At 38.5% G+C, this 23278-nt stretch overlaps 1 protein-coding gene and 1 long non-coding RNA gene across 4 annotated transcripts in view; both read left to right on the top strand.

Moving 5' to 3' along the window:
* Positions 1–23278, top strand: part of mRpL20 (mitochondrial ribosomal protein L20) — a 28828-nt gene that overhangs the window by 1660 nt on the left and 3890 nt on the right. For 2 of the 3 annotated variants that reach the window (XR_015329881.1, XR_015329880.1), the window contains exon 3: positions 210–384. Coding sequence is in view for 1 of the 3 variants with exons in the window: in XM_022810525.2 (XP_022666260.1) it covers positions 210–384; positions 3611–3775 (340 nt within the window). In the remaining 2 variants the exon portion in view is untranslated. Of the gene's footprint in view, positions 1–209; positions 385–3610; positions 4152–23278 lie in introns of those variants that run through there. The other variant, XM_022810525.2, reaches the window with a different exon arrangement.
* On the top strand, positions 5543–22530 carry LOC147754778 (uncharacterized). Its single transcript, XR_015329882.1, has 2 exons — positions 5543–14379; positions 14629–22530. It is a non-coding gene; the product is annotated as an uncharacterized LOC147754778 (long non-coding RNA).

Here is a 23278-nt window from a genome sequence, read left to right as displayed (position 1 = left end):
AAAGTTTGTCAAACAGTCAGTTTGGACTCCGGCTCATTTGACTTTAGTTTTACCCCTGGAATACCTATATTATGAGTCGGTAGGTACAGTCTTGATATTGTATTAAAAATAGGGATAATCATGGTTTTATTTTACTTTCCTAAATATCGATTAGTTAATTTTTATCCTTAAGACTTATAATTGTGTATGTACTAACGCTATCGATTTAGGTCACTGTGGAAAGCTTGGGAGCATGCACAAAGCGGCCGAGTATCACACAGACGCAATGTAGGCACTTTATGGAGCTCTAGGATTGGCGCTGCAGCCGAGGAGCTTGGTGTTCGGGGAGGATATTTTCCATTTGTTCATGGTTTGGCAAGAGCTAGCATTGCGCTTGATAGAAAAGTGAGTACATAAGCCGAATTAACTATGAGACACGCGAAAGATATTCAGCAAACTTTTTTTTTTTTCGTTTGGCACCTAAAATTCGTATATTTCTTTATATTGTAATACACGTTCAAGTAAGCAATTTTTTAACGTCTTCAGCTATCCTTACTGTGGGAAAATCTTTGAGATCACCTCTGTGGTATAGCATTAGAAAATTTACCACTAGGAATGTAGCCGGGGGTGGCTATTGCTGGATTTATCTGGGTTTTTTTCAACAGATACATGAAACGATATAGTAACCATATTGTATAATAACCATTCTCCAACGCTAAAATATAAAATTAATTCTGGTCGCGGTTCTGTTCATGGGTATGATGGCAATGCCCTCAAAAAAATGTTCATTAGGTACTTGAAGCCAGTTGCCTATCAAACCTAGCTATATGTAGTTTCAGGTGTTGTCGTTAAATTATTTTTTGCACAGAATCATAAAAACAACGTTTCATAGCAACGGGATGGTTCGCAGAGGTGAATATGTGTACTATGCGCATTAACATTACGCTATAAGCAAATAAGCTGGGTGCATACATTTGTTGATATATCAGGCTGTTACAAACGAATCCGGCGATCTTTGAAACTGAATAGCTTTTGATTTAGTTGGGTTGAAATTATAATTTTTAAATACGTGTTAAACGTACTCTTCTTCATTTGTCGCACACATTTGTCTCAGCGTTTTGATAGCAATATACCTACCATTCACGTTTCCATATGTAATTTTTTCATCTATGGCTTCTCGAAGTAAATTGACGGCAATATAAGCTTGTTTTTTTACCAGTTACTTTTTTAAGGCATGGAAAGCTCCGTAATGACTTAGGCTTAGATCGGGTGAACAAGCGGGTCGATGCAAACGTTTGGTATTCCTTTGGTCAATCCAGGAAATAACTGAGGCAAGGCGATGGGGTCTGGCGTTGTCATCAAACAATTAAACTGCGTGCTCTAGATTGCTGTGCTAGTGGTCCGCGAGTCTCTTAAGAAATTTGTGATAGCGTTCGTTTATTGTTTTATTTTTTGCGTAATAGCAGATACCTGGTACCTAAACAACAACAAACATTTCAAAGAAATTTTTTACATGTGAAATATCGATTGTTGACGGTCAGGATCAATGTAACAACCACTGACCGCAATTACAGCTTTAATTTGGGACTTAAACAGCTCACTAGTAATTCTCGAAATATTTGTTCTTGAATCTGCTAAATATTTCAACTTTTATAGTCGCAGTACAGGTATGAACGCGCTTAGTGGTGTGCTACTTTTCTATATTAAATACAAAAAAAAATTATAGAAGAATTTCAAATTTATTAAAACATACACAATGTATAGAAGTTAGAGCTACCAAGAAGTTTAAGAAAGTCGTAAAAATACTAACCGCTGAAGTTTATTTAGATAATCTAATTGATGATTAAGGCTCTCCTGTCGAATAAGGCCGGCAACTTCTGTTAGAAAGAGGTGTATTAAAAATTTTTGAATTCCGAAATGGAAACCCTATTGAGGATTTTCCGGTTTCCGTATGGAGGTTTTTGTTGGATTTTTTAGGAGCACCACAAAGACTGGCAATAATCTAAACCATCAATCTCAGGCAAAAAAAGAGGTTATTAATCTTGTTGACGCTTTGCTTAGCGTGAAAAGAATGGATAATGGCTAATCGTCGTTCAAATACCGAAAACGATGCACCGTTATTAGTCATGACGATTTTGTTGTTTTGTTCTAGAAAGAACAAGTTTTTGGTATCAGGAATAGGGCAATATCTTTTGTGGTATTCGCGATTTTAAAGCAAGCGCAGCATGCATTTTGGTGAAAAACAAATTAAAATCTTCAACTTTGATTTTGATGCTGAAGTGATTGTTGTAGATGTTTCTACGTCATGCGCCACACAAATTATTGCTTTTTAGTGACTTCATTTATATAAGTAGCAGCAAAGACAGATTAGCGTGTAAGTTACAAACTTATATTTGATTTGTATGTGATATGCCATGCCCATTGACAATTTTACTTAACTTGAATCTGCCCTCCATTGATTAAACACAGTGACTTTTTGCAATAGCAAAAAATTTCTAAGGGATCATCCTTTATATATTGGCACACAGGCAGCAGCCTAACTAACACTGATTAATGTATGCTAATTGACGGAAAAATAATAAAGGTTTTCGTGTCTAAGCGGCGCGTACCTAGACAGACATTTAGAATAATATACAAATAATGTGGAAACATTTATTAATACTAATCCATGTCCTAAATAAGGAAACCAAGCATTCTGACGTCTGATTTCCTTTTGGTAACACTCTTAGTGTTGAAGAATGCCATATTCCACACAGCTGGCGTCAATGCATCGCGAAGGTGATTCCGAAGAAAAAAGTGACCCGCAGCTACTATTAGCCTGTGGAAATATTGCTAAAAAAACAATATGCAGGTTTCCTTCAGGTGGAATACATAGCATGTTGATGCCTTTCACAGATATAACGCTATAAGAGCGGCACGGCTTTACAGAAAAAAAAGTGCTAGATTATGAGAGGTTTTTGCAAACTTCTTTGAAAGCTTTTTTTTGAGTATCGTTGAACAGATAATTTGAGCCAATTCTCGTTAGCAGTATTAATAAGAGACCTCCCTAAGCTTTTGCGGTATGCACGATGTCCACTATATTATGTGTACACACGATGAGTTCCATGGCCCAGGCATGCAGTTCCGTTGTTGACTTAATGAGTTTCCGTTTGAAAAATTAAATATTTTTTGGAAGATTCACAACACTCTACCATTCGATTATTAGGTACAAGGTACAAGGTACTCATACAAGATGTGATGGAACACTGAATTTGACTGGAGTTTCCTACAGTATTCTATAGAATCAGTCGTAAAACTGTACTTTGTAAACCTTTCGACGCCAATGTAGATGTCAGAATTTGTGAGTTACAAGCGGCTCAGGGAAGAGAAGTTAGAAAGTGAGGGCTAGTGAACTCAGAAGCCGCCCATCTAGGGGACCTCAAGGATCTTACCGGTGTTGCTCAATTATTTTTTTGGACTGTCGAATAATAAGACTATTTCAACCACTTACAGCATATTTTGCGTCAGGTGGGCAAATGATTTGTTGCTTCATTATCGATATGAATTTTCATACTAAAATGTATCATTTTCTTTTAATCAGCTTCGTATACTATACACATATTTTTTCTTTTAATCATATTTGTCGGTATAGGTACTGGCCGACATTGCGTGGACAGAACCGCGAACGTTTCGTAGCCTGGTGGACATCTCCCTTAAGGAGCTTGCAAAAGATGCAGCAAACGCAACATTATCTCCCGATAATGTCATTGATGGTGATTTTACTTCGAATGAGACAAGCTTGCCGAAAATGCGTTAGAAACTAGAGTCTAATGGTTGAGCTTATTCCTTTTAATGAAACATTAGAGCGTTAACAGTTCCATTGAACTCTTCATATTGTCGTTATTCTGGATATATGTAAGGTTAAAATTAAAAATCAACGTACTTCGTCTCACATCTTCACTTCGTTTCTCTTTTTAATTCGCCTAAAAATGCAGTACTACACTTATAGTAAGGTAATAGCGATTTGTACCACGCTGGCGGTGAAAACTGAAACCTTTAAATGAACCAGACATTGTTCCTTATACGTGCACTGTACAATCGGGGCGATGAAATCGAATGTCAATAAACGAGTGTCATCGTAGATGGGCGTGTACGCATATATGAATAGGTCTCAATAAAACGGTGTATCATTATTTCACTGTCATTTCTTGTCTCGTACGTAAACAAGCACAACATTTTCCGGACCAGGGATCACCAGAGTAATAAACTTGTAGTTAAATAGATCTTTCTAGGAAAATGAGCGTCAAGTTTTTCTAAAATTCAAGTTGAATCTTATCTCAGTGCCAAGTACTGCTTGTGGGAAGACAGCTAATTACGCTTCAACACGATCAAGGGCTGTAAATCCTGTACCGGGCTGTAAATTGTATGTGATAGTCCATGCTTTTGATGTACATTTGTCGTCTCTTTCGAACGTTAAAGTCCCAAATTCGAATTCAATTGCGATACATTGAGGGTAGATGAAGGTCTGGTAAACTGCTATACATATGAAACTAAATCGGTACAATCTCGTACTCATTAGTTAAATAGAAACTATCTTTCCTAAAGTACTAAAATTAATGCACGTACTTAAAATCACGAACTATATCACCTGAAGTTTTGTCTTAAAATAGCGAATTCATGCATCTGACGAATGTTAGTGCTAATTAGAAAAGAAGATTTAGACGTCATCAAGAACAAGCGAGGTTTTTCTGCCAGTTTTTCTAACAATCCAAGCCAATAGGATCCATTAAAATCACGCCAAACAATCCGATGGTAAGAAGCGTACAACTTCCGGTTTTCCATTGATCTTCGTTATTGCGGGCCAGAAATGGAATAATATACATGTATTTGTAAAACCTTAAATTCTGTGACACAGGTAATAGATGTTGATTTGAAAACAAATCGCTTCTTCTATGTAATCCCTTGCGTTTTTATATCCCACGTCCTGCGGTTCTAATTTTTTGCTGTCCTCGCTACCGAAAAACGTATGAGATCGCTATAATATGATATTTGTTAAAAAAAAAAGTCTAGAACTTAAGAGATTTTTTATTCTCAAATGAATTTTTTGCGGTTACACACATTGTTCAGGTGTATAATTCATTACAATACTTGCTTTAACCAGCTTTTCAGTATCCAGAAATTACGAGTGACTACAGTGGGATAATAAATCTCATTCAAGCGCAGATCGTCACGTATCATTTTTGGCCTTGTCAAATACAAAATTTGTCACCATTTTCCTAAACTAGTCATACGCAGTCGTAGTCACTTTGCACTGGTAATATGTTCTGCGGTACAATTGCAGTACATAGTGTAGTACTATCTACGGAACGTTGTACCCGCTAAGTGTATTTGATACCTGGGTGTTTCGTTAATGTTGTCCGTGACACACTTACGTAATAATAACGTTAATAACAACGATGTTCTGTTCTCAATCTATTCGTCAGCGGCAAACTCACATGATTTTCTTGGTCGTGCTGATGTATTTAGTTACGTCAACTGTGTCGTATACGCAAGGCTTCATACAAATGCTTGCCAGAGGATCAGAGATGAACGTAACAAAAAGGTTCGGTATGGTCTACTCCCGAAGATTCCTTAACCCGTATATAAACACTGACGACTGGCAGGTAGGGCCGTTAATACTCAACCGCGTAGGCAAATATGATATATGTCGGAAGCAACCAAATTTGGGCAACCGAAAGGCGGCTTTCCTTGAACAAACATCAAGATGTTCTATGGAGGAGCAGATAAGGGCTCTCGTTAATAGTGGCTTTGGATTACTTATTTTTGTGAATTATTTTCCCGCTCCTCTTCCTCAATTGGAAACCAGCCAACTGCCCCGAAATCAAGTGCCGGTTTGCTTCATATCCGAAAATACAGCTTTTAATTTTGATGCGTATCTGTCTGAGTTTTATGTCGTCGTATACGCTACTGGATGTGCCACTTGAAAAAGAACATTTGATTAGGCAAGTTGCTGTAGTCAACACACAGACGAAAACGGGTTCAATTCAACTTCATTATGACCTTTATCGTATATATTGGTATTCATTGTATGCGTGGGTTTTGTGAATAAAGCATGTATATCGAGTGTTTACCGTAGGTGCTGAAAGAGGCAACGTGTTTGAGTTACTGTACTTAGCTGCAAAATGAAGTGTTTCGGTAATTCATTGTGAGTTCGAAAAGTTGACGGCTAATAGGGATCATCGGTGTTACCAGATAACTAAACAACTCGTTTTTATTACCCTCTAGTAGTATTATTGTTTATCAGCTTCGCAGAACTTCGTCCTTTTGTTACCTGAGTAGCTTCGTGGTAAGAGATTTTTCACAGCATGCTACAAGTACTTAGACACTACTAGTACGAGTTGTGCATCGGTATTTGAGTACTAGAATTGCGGTTCTAAAACACCGTGCGTTCTCGGAAAGCTTATAGGCTTTAAAAATGCAGAAAACTTGAGCCGAATTCCAAATTACATGCGTTCGTTTAAAGGCATCGACTCATTTCGAGAACGGCGAACTTGTCGGCTCTAATGGAACGCAATGCTATTGGATTGATTGCAATTTACCACTGACCTGCCAATACCTATATAAGATTATTATACCTTATATAGGTGTTGGCAGGTGACTTCAAATATTCATGGACTCTTACATCACTTATGGACATTTATGGACCTTAAGGGTCCATTTATACTTGATTTCTATTATCTATTCCAGTATGAAATAAACTTTTTTAAAAATTATATTTACGAGATCATCGACGCCGTCACCATTAATATAATACTGACCCGTACGTAGTGGTTTCCACGTGTTACGGGAATGCGGTTTTGTTGTGCCTTTGTGCGGGACTGCTTTCGCAAAAAATCTGATCACAATTCACATCTTAGGGGTCAAGATACAGGAAAGACAAGAGCTTAATATTCATGATAAAACTACCAATTATCGTATATGAACTAGTTTATTGGAATAGCTAGCTAAGGCTGAGTGCTTGTTGTTTTCACTGGTTAAGGGATTTTGTCTAGTACTTATCATCTGCTTTTTACGTGTTTTACATCCGATACTAAAGCCGTTACGCATTGGTTTAGATAGCTGGTTCCTAATACGAAACAGCATTTACACTGTGCCTTCCGGCTACATTTTTAGCAGCATTTTCCAGACCCACGTTATCGCATGAATTATCGTAACTTGCACTCTGCCGAATCATTTTGACTAGGTTGTAGTCTCTTTATAACGAAAGAAGGAATGCTTGTTCGCGCTATCAGGGACTGTAGGATCCCTTCGGTCAGGCCATAGTAACGAATTAACAAATTAAAGAAACGAATCAAGCTTTAATAAGGATGCTAGTACATGAAAAGGTGAATACGTGAAATATCAGTCTAACGTTTGGCTTTAACAGAATCGCTTGGTACCTCTATTCAGTTCACCGATTGATGGATATCTTTCTCTGATCTTCTGTCGCTTATGACAGAGTTATTCGCGAAAAGTTCTGTCGTAAGCGGCAATACACCAATCTATAGTAAGGGAAGGGTACGATAAAACACGACAAATTAATGGAGCAAAAGTTCTTGATTACTTCGCGTCTTCCAGTAACAGTTCCTTACTCCTATTCGCCACTGTAAATATTCGTTTAAGCCCTATCAAAGAAAACGCTGTGGTCTATTGTCATCTAAGCATATTCGTTTAGCATTTTCATATTGTTTCACTCTGTCGATATTCTTGTAATCAACGCCATACGTTCATCTATTACAACGGTTTCAACCTGTCATATGAACATTTCTTAACCGGTGTTCCACGCTAGCAAAGCTTATGTTTGTAATAGATAGAATGTATTGTTTATATAGCTATGTAGAGTTTAGAACGTTTGCATTAGCAGTAGCTACAATTCGGTTATATATATTTGCAAAACGAGCGTGGCGCAGGTGAGCTAGCAAAAATAGAGTAGACAGGATCGACAATAATCCTTTAAACGCCAGGTGATTTGCTGATAATGTCATCGCTTTCGTTGAAATCACATAAACAGATCGATTTAGCAACAAAGTTTCCTATTTTTAATGAATCGTTGACCGTTGTACGTTGAATACACCTAGGCCTACCACTTCGACTGCGTGGTATAGAAAATTAGATAGTGAGGTTTCACAAAACGTCTGTTCCCAACTAACGATTTACAAAATAAGGGTAACACAGGACGACGGTGAACGGAGCAGATACCTCTGTATATATACACGAATATATATATACATATTCACATATATACAGAGGTAAAGAAGCTGACTTATACGAAAACGGTATGTCACATAGCGGAGCAACATTTGGCTGCTAAAGTAACATGTGTAGGATCTTGTAAGCGACACGACGTAGGACCCACTGTAGAGACTCCGCAACTAATTGGACAGGCGTAGAGGTTTATTGTTGACAAGCTTTATCCTTGAGAACGCGATTAAATGAACGTGAGAGCATACACGATAGCTTGAATTACTCACAAAGACTTCGGGTACAATTGTATGCCATCGAAGTTAAATCGAAGCTATCCGAGGACAGTAAAACCAAGATGCTTAATCGGTCTCATTTGCACGGACTAACAAACCGTTTGATTTCTAAGCGATCGCAAAATAGTTGCTGTGAATAAAAAAATCAGTCGTAGAAACGGGCGCTAGCTTGCCCACGATCCAGGACATTTTGCAATTGTAATTTCGAGTTACATCAAATTGTAGTCCAGCGTCCGCGCTCATGACCGTTGTGTCGAATGCAGAAGCCGTCATACTCTTCGTCGTTCTAAAGACTATCTAAAGCCAATGGTTGAGGTAATTAATCTAGAAATCAACTGAGAAATGAAACAGAATAAGCTTGAACTGTTCAACTTGACGGTATGATATAATAATAAGTAGCAATGATGATGACGCCAGTCGAATGGAGGTGTGCGCTGGCGTGCGTTTCGCTACGTCGTGACATCAATAACAACAACAGCAGTAATACTATCCAGGGAGCCCTAGTTAATGGAACGGGAGTAGGCGGTTAGAGCGATCAAACGGGATCCGTCGGCCAGTAGAACCGCTGAGTAGTCATCAACGAAAACAACGAGCCATAGGCGGATAAACAGATATAGCGAGAATAGAAATTCCCGCATATGAGGGTGGGCGAGTGAAATAGGGAGTCGATCAGTGAGTGGTAGCAGGACCAATTTCATTAGGTAACGAAACTGGATTTGGTTTGTCATTATTGTTGTGAATACGGAAAGCTATTCGAGTAGTTAGTGAATATTCCCCAAGCACCAGTAACTAACTGTCTATTGCGGCTGACGAAAAATGTGAGGTGCGTAGGTACTCTGCGAAAATGTTACTAGTACTTTTACTGAAACCTGGATTTACTAAGCAGCGCGCAATAGAGTTTGCGGCTAAATCGTAACAGAAAACGCGCGGAGTGACTGCATGCGTCACTGTGTGGGTGCGTTTAGCTAACATCATGAACGGCAAAAGTTGGAAACTACTATTGAAAAATGGCGGCGACGACGACGACTACATCATCAATGGCGGGAAATTTACATGCGACAAGAATAATCAGCGGCCGTTTACACAATAAACTGTTCTAACCGTGTGGTAGTAGAAAAGGGGCAAGTAGGTAGTTGAGTGACCATGTGTCCGTCCCAGAGCGCGTGTTTGCAAATGCTCATTCTTGAGCCGGTCTGCCTTTTTTTCTTGCTCCCAACGAATGTCGAATTGCGTAGGCAGGGCGAACTTATGTCTCGTGTAGGCTGCGAAACAAGCACTAGTCAAATTTCCCCTCTCCGTCCACTCCCCCGATGGAAAAAGACGCCTACAAGTCGAATGGTAGGCGTCTTTTAGCAAAATAGCGTATCTCCTACACAGCAAGGGCTGATTTGTTTTGCAGCCCATTTTCATGGCATCTCAAACATGGATAGGTGCAATATGCAGAAAACGTAACTTGCTTACTGTTATTATGGAGGCACTATAAAAATATGAGTAGAAATGCTTGGGTAAGGGTTTCTAAGCCGTTAAGTCCGAATTTAAATCGTCAAACAAGCGAATGGTGTCTCTGTGTTAAAATCATTTCGTCGAACCAGTTAGGTGAACGCAATTTTGGTGCAGTAGCATCATTTTTCTCCCTAATTTATCCCGTCATAGTACGTAAAGTTAAAGCCTATACGAACTTCGTATCGCTGTCTCCACACAGGATTTAATTCAATATACTAATAATGTAACAACCTATGCCATACAAGTATGTTTTAATACCCATTTCCGGCTCGGGCTTTCAATTGACTGGATCCACATCAGGTTAGAATTCGAATTGAATAATAATAAATAGAATCGAAGCCATGACAGTCAACGGGAATTTCTCTGGCCATAGATAGCACGCCGCAGACTCACATCAATACCACGTTACAAGACCGGATCTGCGATCTGGCTACCATATGCACCACAGACGGGAGTTCCCGTCTTCCCAGTGGTGACCAAAAACGACAAAACGTTGCATGTCGCTTTAATATATGTTATTTAATCGCACCTGTTATGTAATATGTCGCTGGCGGTATATCAATATGCTATGTGTCCCTTGAACGTCTTCCACGATGGAAATTCACTAACTTAACTTTCGATTTAAGATCCAATCAATCTGTCCGTTTAGATTTTTATGACTGATTTTACACTGTTCTTATTCTGTGAATAATCTTCGTTATTGTAAACCCATCGCTACAGTTATAGTGCTGAACAAAGCTAGAGAATTTTCCATTAAATTTTCATCATTATATATACGTGGAGGAACGTTAAGCGTAGAACTTATGATTACATTCTCGTAACCAGCTGTTATGTAGTGCTTTGTGATAGCGAGTGCAGCATATCAAGAAGTTATAATTGTCAAGTGATCAGCAAACGTTGAATCGACTCTCGCGAGGCCACTTTTGATAAATAAACCTTCTTGTAGACCTCCAAGGTTGGTCCCGTTCCCTGTAGAAAGATTTTGTACCATGGATGTGTCCTGATTTAAAATGCCCTAATGACTGCGCCACTGAAAGGAGGAACACTGGGCTCGCTAGGTGTTCCTTATTCATAAACGTCTCATTGGGTGTTTCCAGCGACATCATAGCCCGATAACAACAACAGTACCCACAGCAACAGTAACAGCATTGGTGGAATTGAAGGGTGCTTGTTTGTCAGCCTACTCATTCATCTCTGACTCGCACGTTTTTTGCCATCCTGTTAATCTGTTCGGCTCCATTGAGTGTGTGTTATATTTCACTTGGATTACCATTTTTGATAGGCACCCTAAACATGAATGCTTCTAAACCATATTCGGAAGTAGCAAACAAAACGTCCGCTATGATATACTACGATGAACACATAAATGTTACTGGAGATAGTAACAACTGGTACGTGGGACCATACAAGACCGTACGAGTGGGCAAATACGATTTGTGTCGAAAGCAGCTCGATACTCAATCCAACACTATAGCCTTCGTTCAGCAAACATCTAGATGTTCTGTCAATGTGCAAGTGAATGCCCTCCTCGACAGTGGTTATAAAGCGGTAATTTTAGTCAACATTTTCCCCGCTCCTGTTCCGTTTCTAAATATTACCAGCCAGCAAAAGTCTGTGACCCCTGTCTGTTTCGTATCTGAAGCAACTGCCTTTAATCTTCGAGCATAGCTCTCAGTCCCCTATAAAGTGACCGTACTCATTACAGGATGCCCCCATGTAGAGGAAAAAGAAACTACTAATAACGAAAGGGTCATTTAGACTGCTCTCGTTACCCATGTGACACATTCGACTTCTAACGGCCTAGAAGCTTATGTTTGATCAGCTTTCAATATCTGTGATGCTACATAGAAAACTCTACGCACGCGTAAATTTTTTGACAGTACGAAGCAGCTACAAGAGCACAGAGACGCTACTTTGTGCAGCTTGCAATTGTAAATAAAATCAGCATTTCAAACGTTACAGATCTGTGCTTTTGAGATGTGACGATATTTTTCAAGTATGACTTTTTATAAATATTCGATACGGCTATCGAGGTGTAGAAATTTTGAAAAAGCCGCCCGGGACTTTCTTCGAGGGTCGCGGGTTTGAGCGAATTTGAATTTGAATAAAACGACCTAATGAATTGCCTCATTACGATGAAAATAGATAATGCCACTGATATTAGTGGTGACCCATGAACCCGATTTTCATGCAGTACAAAAGTGCGGTTACGAAGTTTTACAAAAATGTCCTCTCAAATATATAGGAATCTAAGTACATTTAATATTCGAATCGAGATTGACGATATACAGCGAGGAAATACGCAATAATAATTGATTTCTCGATTTTTATGGTAAAAAAAATGATTTCGACAGTAATATCATAAGCCAAGATGATTATATCAGATAGAATTCGCGTCACAAAAGCGTATTTGAAGGTGTCGTCAAGTATCGAACGTTTTGATCTTTGATATATGGATCCGTCTCTGGTCCATGATGGCTTGTACACGAATATTTTCAATCAGTATCTGCTATTCGGTCAACGCTGCTAGCAGTTGCTGTGGCATGGCAATGATACTGGCGATTCCTGAAGGGAACCTTCAGGGAACTACCTCTGGAACCTACAAGAGGTTTGGGAATTTCGGTCGGTTTAAAAAAACTTTAGAGTGAGCGTTGCATAGACCTCACAATGGCTGTGCTAATAATAATGATTTTGCGCAGCCCTTGTTCCCTCGGGGATCAAACGAACTATATTATTGTTATTAAAGCCTTTTTTTTTTGACTAGCGATAATCTAGCACCGTTTCGCCTTTTTTAATTTTCCTGCGGCGAAAAATACATGACTAATTTAAAAAAATTTTCTCAGTTTCAACTCATCCGATTATTACTACTGCTTGGAATCGCCTTTTCAGTATAAAATCCTAGACTTTCGCTCACTAAAACGTCAAGTAGGTTTAGGTCTTACGGACTTACGTGGGGTGTCTCTATCAGACCTATAAAAACGACATAGTTGCCTATTCGACACGGCTGCATTCGCTGGGTCGCATGTCTGGTAAGGTCTGCATGACATAAATGTCTGTACCTTCTAGAGCCCTACGTCGGTCAGGTCGAAGTTCGTTTGTAATATTAATTTTTAATGCAAAACGCAAAACAGCTAGAGAGTAGAACCGGCGTTCGGTGTTTCAGCGATTTTTAAAAGAAATTTATGAACGCGGTATTTAGCTTGGATAGGTCATTGAAATGCACTTTGCCTTTATGCGCACAAATAGCCCAGATCACGTAATGTATACTAAACTACTTTTTGGTTTGCTAAACAAATGGCCAAATCATATGACTATCGTATGGAAAGAGTTTAGACAAGTGTTCTCGCAGTGTAAGCAGAAGAGATGTATTTCTATAATGTTATTATTATATCTATTATATTATTATTATTATTATTATAGGCTATTTCTAACTGCGACTGTTGTTCTATTCTGTAATGTGAATTAAAGAGTCTATAATGTGTTTTCTATATATAAGGGTTTAAAATTAACGCCTTCTATTGGGATCTGAAATTAAGTTCTTGACTTCTTGCCGCCGATAGGGTTGAAAACGTTTATCCTTCGAATGTATGCCTTGCTGCTACTTCTCGCCCTTATCATCATTTAAATAATGCTTTTGATTTCCTACGCATTAAGGCTATAAATCGGAAGAAAGAAAACAATATTCCCAGTTCGAAATAGTAGATCTCGTTTACTGCTCTAAAACACCCCTTACACCTGACAATGTCTGCTGAATCTGCGCCATGCCTTTTATTGTAAGACTTTTTGATACGTGTAGAAATCTACCGAAAAGACCGATGCGAGACACACGCCATGCTTAACGCGGTCCATGCATAGATCTTATTCAGAAATGGGCCTCAACGTTTCCGCTAATAGAGATGTTAGGACATTAATTATTATGGACACTTGAATTCATGTGACATAAAACATAAAGCATTTAAATGCGCCTTATTGTAGTAACATATATATATATATATATATATATATATATATAAATAAAGTAGAAACAACTTTATAGTAAAATTTTATCTATAAAATGTATCTATTGCGCGTCTTTTCAACCCTACAGTATGAATTAAACCATATCACGTTCTATAGCATCTCGCTCTACTTTCTCTCAAGAAAGTATAGCCTTTTTCTCCTTACATACCCGTATTTCTGATCTCAGTATATAGCTATGGAATGAACGAAGACTACAATGAACAAGATGGCTGAGCAAATCAAGTTGGTTGAATAATCACAGTTTATTAATTACCTGAAGAACTATTTCATTACATTTTTCGAGCTTTCAGTCCGGTACGGAAGTCGTTAAGCATACGGCTGGTTCTCAGTAAAAAGCGCAATGTTTCTACGCCTGTATTCTAAACATCTGTTCGTACCTCAGGTAACGAGCGGAAAAACTAAACTTTTGCAAAAATTGATCATATATCCACGATTTTTTGGGCATACCACAGTCTTTTCCTGGTTGTTAATGCAATAAAGATTAATGTATTTTTCGGCCAATAAGTAGCAGCCGTTTAGGCATCTTCTGTTGGTTTCTTCACGTAAGCATCTATTTTCAAAAGCATAGTTGTACGTTTTCCTGTATTTCTTTTACTGCTTAAATCCTATTTTTCCCTTCCGCCTGGATCAGGTACTTCTGGTGATGCAGTCGAATGATTTTCGCAAGCCACAAACCCCACGAAGCAACAATAACATGGCTCAATTATTTGCAAAGCCCTTTATTACGGTCGAACGACTCCGATGTGACAAACGCACTTCCTAAACTTCACATTGGCCTAGGCTGGGTTATGAAGCAAGCTGCATTTGTAAATTATGCATAATTATTTTTTCAATTTCAACGTCGACAAGGTTAGGTCCTATTATTATTATAGGAACTATTATTTATATTTCTTGATCCGCACAGCCAACAAAAATCGGCTTGTCGCACGACCAACGTGAAAAACATGCATACGAATTATTTGTTTTTCCATTTGCATTTCCGATTTATATTGAATCTCTTGTCACTTGCGTTTCACGAGGAAAATGAAGGAAATTACTCACTATTCCGGTAAGAATATGACCACAACTGGCTGGTGACGTCGTTTCGAACCAGCGTAGAACAAATCATCGAAACGAGTGGAATCATGGTGAAGACTTAGCAGCGCAGTCTGTTCTATTGTTCGCATTATTTCATTACTATATCATGTTATCGATGCAGGCAAATCCAACTTTTTAAGTTGGCTTGAGTTTGTCATTTTCTAGTATGAAGAAGTGAATGTCCTTCGCTTACATGTTTGATAAACTTATCCGTGATAAGTTTATCTATCAAACATGTATATATATAACAAATATAATAAATATACATAATACAAAGCAGTGATATTTTTGTCGTCATTTTAAGCGCTCGCTAATAAAATTACGATCGAGCAAGATTGCTTGGAATAACCAGTGTCACTTTTGATACATGTGCAAATGCTTCCCAGCTTACGAACACCTCACGCATGGCACAGTTCTGTGGAGGCTGCCTGCAATATTTGTTCCTTAGAAATTATCCATTATTTTTACTACTAATGAAGAAACTCTGGTCGACCTCAATTATTGCTTCACCAATTTCTTAAGCACTGGCATCTGCAGAAGGTTGAAGCATTCCTAAATGTGTACGCTAAGAAGTTCCGCACTGCACAAAAGGTAGGGTATGTGATTTTTATGAAAAATTCCCAGTCTCAACAGCTTTGAATTTGTCTGTTTCCTCGTAGTGGTATGATGCCTCGGACGCTACTGTTAGTCAAATCTTGAATCAAACAGAGGAGGCGCTGTAACAGATTGATTAGTTCGTATTCGTTGCGAAGACCTCCATTAAAGTGGCTGGGAAGCATTAGTAGTAACCAGCGTTTGCACTAGTACCAACTTCTCTACAGGGACGACGTTTAAAATTGCAAGTGTTTACTGTAGCTGGATGCGATAGCGGCGAAAAATAACTGGGTCATCTACGCAGGGAAAAATCTACAATACTAAGACAGTAAACTTCATTCAGTCAGAGGAGAGTCATTTTCATGACATTCGAAGCGAAACCCTCTATAGAGTAACAATACGTGAGCCCTATCTTGGATAAATTGAAGCTGACTCTGGTGCTCTCCTGAAGATTGAGGCTTAGCAGTACAGCAGAGTGTTATTTTTTCAGTAGCAGACAATTTTACTAGTTCCATTCACCTAAAAATGTAAATTATTAAAATGTATATAAAAACTATTAAAACATCACTATCATTGCAGAGGTAACCTGTTGCGTACAGTGAGACATACAAGGGAGTAATAAGAGAAACGTCAGAGAAAGTATTGACTTTTCTAATGATTTTAGAAGAATGTTCACCAGGTACAATTATGATCCAGTGTAACTATCTTATGGATTACGAGTCGTACTCACTAGTTAAGGCAGGCTTAGTTGTACGAAAAAGTTCATACCTTACAGACTCTCGGTTATTTCCTGTCTGAAACAGGTTCTTTGAACCTGAGATGCCGAGACGATATTCAGAAATTTCAGATTGTTCATCTTATAATAACGTTTGCCTTCCGAATAACTGTGTTTACGCTTGTTTGTCTGACAAACTCAGCATTGGCTGGTATTACCTATAATTCATTTTTTTTTTTTTACAAATTTGCTAACCTACCTAAGAGGAAAACGTGTGAATTTCAGTAGACTCAGTCCGTTCTTCGGCACCGACTGCCTGTTTTGTACTAAAGCATTGTTTTCAGATATTGCGGCATTAATAACACAACGTATCAAAAGTGGGTGCGACTTTGGCTGCATCACAATAACGACCTCTTAGACTCTTAGTTCGTTGTTATCAATGAGATACCTATATATTTTGAAAAAATTAAGACACTCTTATACCACACACGAGCTATGCGAACAAAGAAAGTTAAATCTGTATTTAATATAACCTGACGGTGGGTGATAATGGCCTAACTGTTCGAAAGTCCTTAACTCCTTTATTTAGTCCTTAAGTAAAATGACGATTTCTAATGGAACCTACATATTGCTCAAAAATGTCGACTTGATTCCGCATATGGGTGACCTGAAACAGCTGAAAAGAACTAGAACGAGCAGTTTACGATACGCAAGTCAAGCTGTAACTTTTAAATGCCGTTCTCGTATACGCATAGTGGATGTTTAAGATGAGGTGGAGTACTATGAAATTTTTCATTTTCTATTGACAAGGTCTGCCAGCTTACTCAGACGTATAATATATGGAGCTGAAACTGCAGCGTATAGGCATAGATTATCATGTGTCGTTGGCTACACTGCAGCTTGTTTTGCTGTTGGCGCGACCATGTACATTTTACAAACTGGGCAAAATAACGGTGTGTGCAACGATCGACGGAATCCCTACGGAGAGGTCCTTCGGTATGATCTACTACCCTGAGCTGGACATGCTACCACTAGAATCTGTGGAGCTTATTGACTCACGTAAAGATAATTACTGTACCTCTCGACGTTTTCCCTATGAAGGTAAAGTGCTTTTATTTCAGCAGAACTCAAGATGCAGCATCAAAGAAATGCTTAAGTATAGCGAAAAAGAACGAGTAGTGCTTCTAATTAACTACAACTTAAGACGTATACCGTCTAAAATCGACAAGAAGGGCCTGAGCGTTGAAAAAATGAAGCCTGTATGTTTTATCTCTGAGAGTACGGCTTTCTATTTGATCGATTATCTTACGTACGGCAATGTCAGCATCCAGTTCTCAACTGAATGCTAACTATACAATGTGGACAGAGGCATTCTGCAACACGTCAAGGAGTTCACCGTCGTTGTCCGGATAGGCGGACTAGGGCTCTTGAATCAAAGGTTGTTTAGTGAAGAAATACAATTGACGCAGAGGTCAATTAGGCAGTGCATTTAGCGAGGACGCTGTACTCGGAAGGCCAAAACGTCTTGACAACTATCTGGTGGGTAGAAATGTGTGCCTATCTAGATAATTAGATTCTAGATTCCTGCCAGGCTCTCCGTTGATCAGGGTGATCTCATGAACTTTATGGTAATCATCGCGTTCTCACAGACGGCTTGCTGATCTAATAATATTGCTATGTTATAATTTTTAAATATTGCTTACTTTTTGTGTTTGCTGCTCCCACACACGTCTTGCTACGATAAGCTCAGCTTAAGAGGTGAAATGATAAGGTAAGAAAACGGTGTTTGCACCACTTCTGGTACATCTGTTCATTTTTGTAGCATGCAATTATTGGGGTCGATCTGCTTATTTCAATAACCATACGGTCACCAGAAAATACCCTAAAGATGGCCCCAATGAGAGAATTTAATTTTTGCGAACACTATGCGAATGTCTCGGTTTGGTGAACCTGAGTCGAGAAGCCAGAAGAGATATCGTCCGTAGTCGAGAAGCCAGAAGAGATATCGTCCATTTAAGTACATACGCGTTTACGGGCCGAAAATGATGTTTCCAGTATGCCCTTCATGATAAAGTAGCTCCGCAGAGAAGCAACCAAATGCTCATTTTGATCATATTTAGGGCGTCAGCACTACGCTAGCCGTTCATTACCGTGCTTATCAATATCCTGCACACACAGAGCGTATACAAATAATTTTTATTATGAAATATAGAGATTAAATAGGGTTGGTTCGTGAAGGCGTGAGTAGTGGGTGTTCGTTATCAAGGCCATAATGTAACGAAAAACGGGTCGAAGTTCGGGTTATAAACATAAATTTGGCATGACAATGTCTGTAGATGGCTGTTTTTCCTGCATGTATATACATACTTTGACTATGCAGTCAAAGCTACCATCGAGTTATGGTACGATATAAGTCTAAAGTAAAGTACAAGCTCTGTGCATGTATATATATATATATATATATATATTCTTGAGCGATTTCTGCCATTGAAAAGTATAATATCGGTGTTTATTTGTGCACTATGTAGTTGTCATAGCCTGACTGTTATGTTATTATCATAATACGTAAAAAAGGAGCGGTGTCACACAAATTTTTTACAAAAAATGTATTCGTGTTAGATCAAATGAAGCCAAGATCATCTTATTCGCATTCATATTATTGTTAGGAATAGACTATTTTTGCTACTAAATAGATTTAAAAACACCAACCACAGCGAGGTCACACAAATACAATAAAGTGATCCTTTTATCATTTCCCGCAACCAATCACTAATTTCCAACAGGTGCTGACAGATGTTTTTTGATCAAAGCGTAATTGTTTCGTATTTATCGGAACTCACATATTTTGGGTGACTCGGTTTTCCTGGGTGGGTGTAGTTGAAACAGTCAGCAACTTCTCCATCTCCAGACGCTGTTCAGGGTTTATTGGGCGAATCGTTCCTTTCTAATATCTACATATATACATGGGATCGTTTTCGTTCTTTCTAGTTTGTTAATAATTTTTTTTTACATTCCGTCTTTTCGGGTTTATTAATAAAATTTCCTTACATTCTGTATAATCATGGAAACATGTACAATAAACCTACTAATTACAGTATTTTGAAATTTTAAGGTATATTTAAGGGGTGCTAGAACTCGATAGACGAGACAAAATACCCGAATTTATGAAAAACAGCTAGTTTTTGTTAATACATGTTTCTAAGTCATTTGGTAAAAATGATTAGTATTACCTAGTCAAATCGTAGAGACATCCAATGTATAACGCTCGCCTTTTTGGCTCGAAACGAAGTTGTTCGAAATAGACTTGTCGGTCCGGTCAGGTAGAGTGGTTCAGCAAATTGAGACAAAATTCGGTGAGCTATCTACCGTAGGTAGAATGCTATAGGTTGCTGAGTTTAGACTAGAAGTAAGCCAGTTCCTCTACAACCAAACAGAGTTATAATGGCGAAAAAAAAGGACGTCATTTTCACCTATAATAAATTTCTTGGATTACCCTAAATCGGCAAACATTTATGAAGAAGCACCAGCACCAAGTTTTTGCGCAGTTTGGCAAGAAATACAAATTACAACCAGTGCGAATTTAAGGTATTGATCAATGCCGACCAAAAGTGTGTTTCTGACAATCGTTCGATTTCAATTGCGCCGTTGCGAAAGATGGTTACCCTATTTTTGATGGATAATAAAACGGAGAAAATTGCCTGATGCTGTTTGCTACTTTTCTTAAGAACGAAGTAGCAAATTGCTGCTTCGCAAATCGTGAATTTGTTGACGATCCGTAGGTTTATTATAAGTCGAAGCAAAATTTTGGTTCTAGTTGATGCTCTGAATGTTCAATTTTCCAAAAGGACTTCGCAGCAAGGTGGTGTACAGGCTCGTACTAGCCAATGATTGCAGAATCGACTGCCTGAGAATTTACACATGCTCTGGAATAAGCCCCGCCGAGTAGCCCAAATTTGAAATTAACGTGTTTAAACGTGGGTTCAACAAGCCTTGACATAAGAGCGTTGATTTGCTGATAATTTCATCATGTTTCTGTTTGGAATCGAGTTTAAGAGGCAATCCATGAATATTCCGACTTTCGGAGAGTATCCACTAAAGGGCTTTGTTTTTTAATTTAATGTCACTGAAACTGAAGCTGAACAAAACTACACTTAAAATAGACGCGGACAACAACAAATATACATGTCTTCATCGTGTTCTCAGATGTGCCTGGTATGTATATAGGTTGACTGAAGTGAGCCTAAATACGGTGATTTCTCGCTACAAGAAAGTGACGAAGGTCAAAAAATGCTTCATAAACAAGACCCTTCACTCAGTGTCACTAAGAGAAAGGGTTACCAGGTTGTCTATTGCTAGGCTGATCTAATGACTTTTAAACTCTTCTCTAAAAGAGAGAGACAAAAAAACGTGCTGCAGCAGTTGGCCTCCTATTATAGGCTGAGCCCCATACTTTAGATTCGATGGCCAGGGCGAATACGATAGTACCGAAAATGTATTTTCGTCAGTGCTAAAGGTGTTATACCTAACCGGCGTTACTTCCAGTATTACCAGTTTTACAAATCAATAGCTCTTGACAATCAATCTTTGAAGGTTTGTTTCGACGACACTAACGCTTCGGGTCGAGGATCAATCATAATCGATAATATTCTCTTTTGAGAGAATACGTAAGGTGATTTTTCCTAAAAATGTGAGATCTGTCATCAGCTCTGACTAGAATATATCATTCCCAAGAACATTATCGCTTAATATACCATTTATGAGTGGAAGCATTAAAATTTTACCGAAAAACGTGTAACACCTCGTGGACAGTCCATTGCTACATGATAATTACTATTACTAATAAGCTTAGTAGAAGTAGATGGCACTTATGCCTTTGAAACTACGTAGTGACTTTACATATATATATATAGAAAATAAGCTGTCATGTGGAGTTTGATTAGTTAAGCTATTGATTAGCGTACTAGTGTTGCCGAAATTGGCCATTGAGGCTTTGTACAACAGATTTTCTTCAGGAAGGCCACAACTGGCTCCACATATAAGCATATTCAGGACTCAATCGAATGCGCAACCGCGCTGACCTAATACGCCCGGACAAAACCAATATTCTAGAACTGCAGAATTGACATCGAGATAGTAAAAAGTGGTGTACCACGCCGAACTTGCGTACCTCATTTTGTCAGTGATTAATGTTATCGTAACATTAATCGATATAATAAAATTAATCGATAACATTAATCACAGACAAAATGAAGTACGCGTCTAACCAAAAATTTTGTTTTTTTTTTCTAGTTCTTATATGCTGTGTCGTTCCGCATAAATAAGATCTATCGGAAGGTTAAGTATGTGAGACAGTCTGTTGACCCCATTATCGTATAGATTTCCATTTTAAAAACAAAGCTTTTGGCTAGAACCTTATTTCTTGCGGATATAGCAGGGAACTAGGTGCATAAATGGTGCTCGCATTGAAGTTACTTTTACATCATATAAAATCACTTTAAACTGACAAATGATTACTATTGCTACCAGGTTAAACCTACATATAAGCTCACAACTACAAAGTTAACTCAAAGGCTAGTCTCTGGTGATGTTGGTACCGTTCGAGTTAAGATAGCTCTCCATTCTCGTTTACAATGAACTTATTTATTACTGACCGTTTTTGAAATAGTCGAGAGAAGCTAACCTTTTTACCAGACTTTCAGCAATGAATAATAGTGAGAATTATATCTGCGTAACTTCAACGCCGCTACCTTGTGGAAAGAACTAGTGCGTTAGTCGGAGACTCGCACAATACTAGCTGAGGCCAGGACGCATCTAAACGGACATTCATCTTAATCTATTTATTTATGTATCACTAGATGCGTCATCCCTATTCCTAAAAAAGTGTTCAGGTGTGTCTGAAGAGAAGTGACTGACGGGAGACTGACAAGTACGCCCACGTCCGCAACTGAGAGAACTATGGAAATAGGATCAACATTGGAGACATGTTATCACAATTAGACCACACACATTTCGGTGCAACGCTGTGCAATTCGTTGCGCTTGCAATGCTCTATGAACTGAGGATCGCAGGAGGGTTTTCCAACCACCGGACTCGAAAGACAACAGGGCGGTAGACTTTCAAATAAACGGCGCGCAACGTTGAACGATATTGAAGCCTTTTATTAATATATATGTTCAAAATAAGAGGATCCTATCGATCGATACAGCAATAGCCGCGCCGCGGACGTTTGCTTATTGAGTTTCACCTTTTGGTCAACTTAATACCGAGTTGTCCGTGGGTCACATTAGATAATTAGGGGACTGTTTTTCTGTAGATAGTTCGCTCGTGTACACTTTTGACATCTGCTGTCGATGAGTCATTGTTACTAGCTTCATTTAAAAGAATCTGCCTTCGATGGTTAGTACTATTATTATTATTATCGTCTAAACGTCTTCAAAGCAAGGCTTCGATACGTGAGTAGCTAAAAATAAGCGATGCGTGGAGTAGCAACTAGCCGGCAAGTGATTTGGTTGAAGTCCGTTATGTCCATTAACGAATGGGGCAGTTAGTGTGAACTTGTGGCTAACAACACTATGACAGGACAATGCGGAGAAGTTTACTGGGGCGCAGGAAAACTTCGTGAATATGTCGAAGAATGCCTTTAGAGGTGAGCGAGAAATATTTCTAGCTGATTATATTAATCGATGAATAATTAGAAGTTTAATACTAGGACAAATGGATTCTACGACACCATCAGATTGGGGCAGATGATGGTTTACTCTTAGATACCCATTTTGGCTAATATTTTCTACGTATTAATCTATCTGAAAGTCAATATAATCAATAAAATACTTAATATTTAACACCGCTGAACATTCGAACCAACTGTGGATGTTTCAATAGATGTCCTGAATTG

The sequence above is a fragment of the Varroa destructor genome, unplaced genomic scaffold (genome assembly GCF_002443255.2).
Source record: "Varroa destructor unplaced genomic scaffold, Vdes_3.0 BEIS01000006.1, whole genome shotgun sequence".
Lineage (NCBI taxonomy): Eukaryota > Metazoa > Arthropoda > Arachnida > Mesostigmata > Varroidae > Varroa > Varroa destructor.
This window is presented reverse-complemented; position numbering and strand designations above follow the sequence as displayed.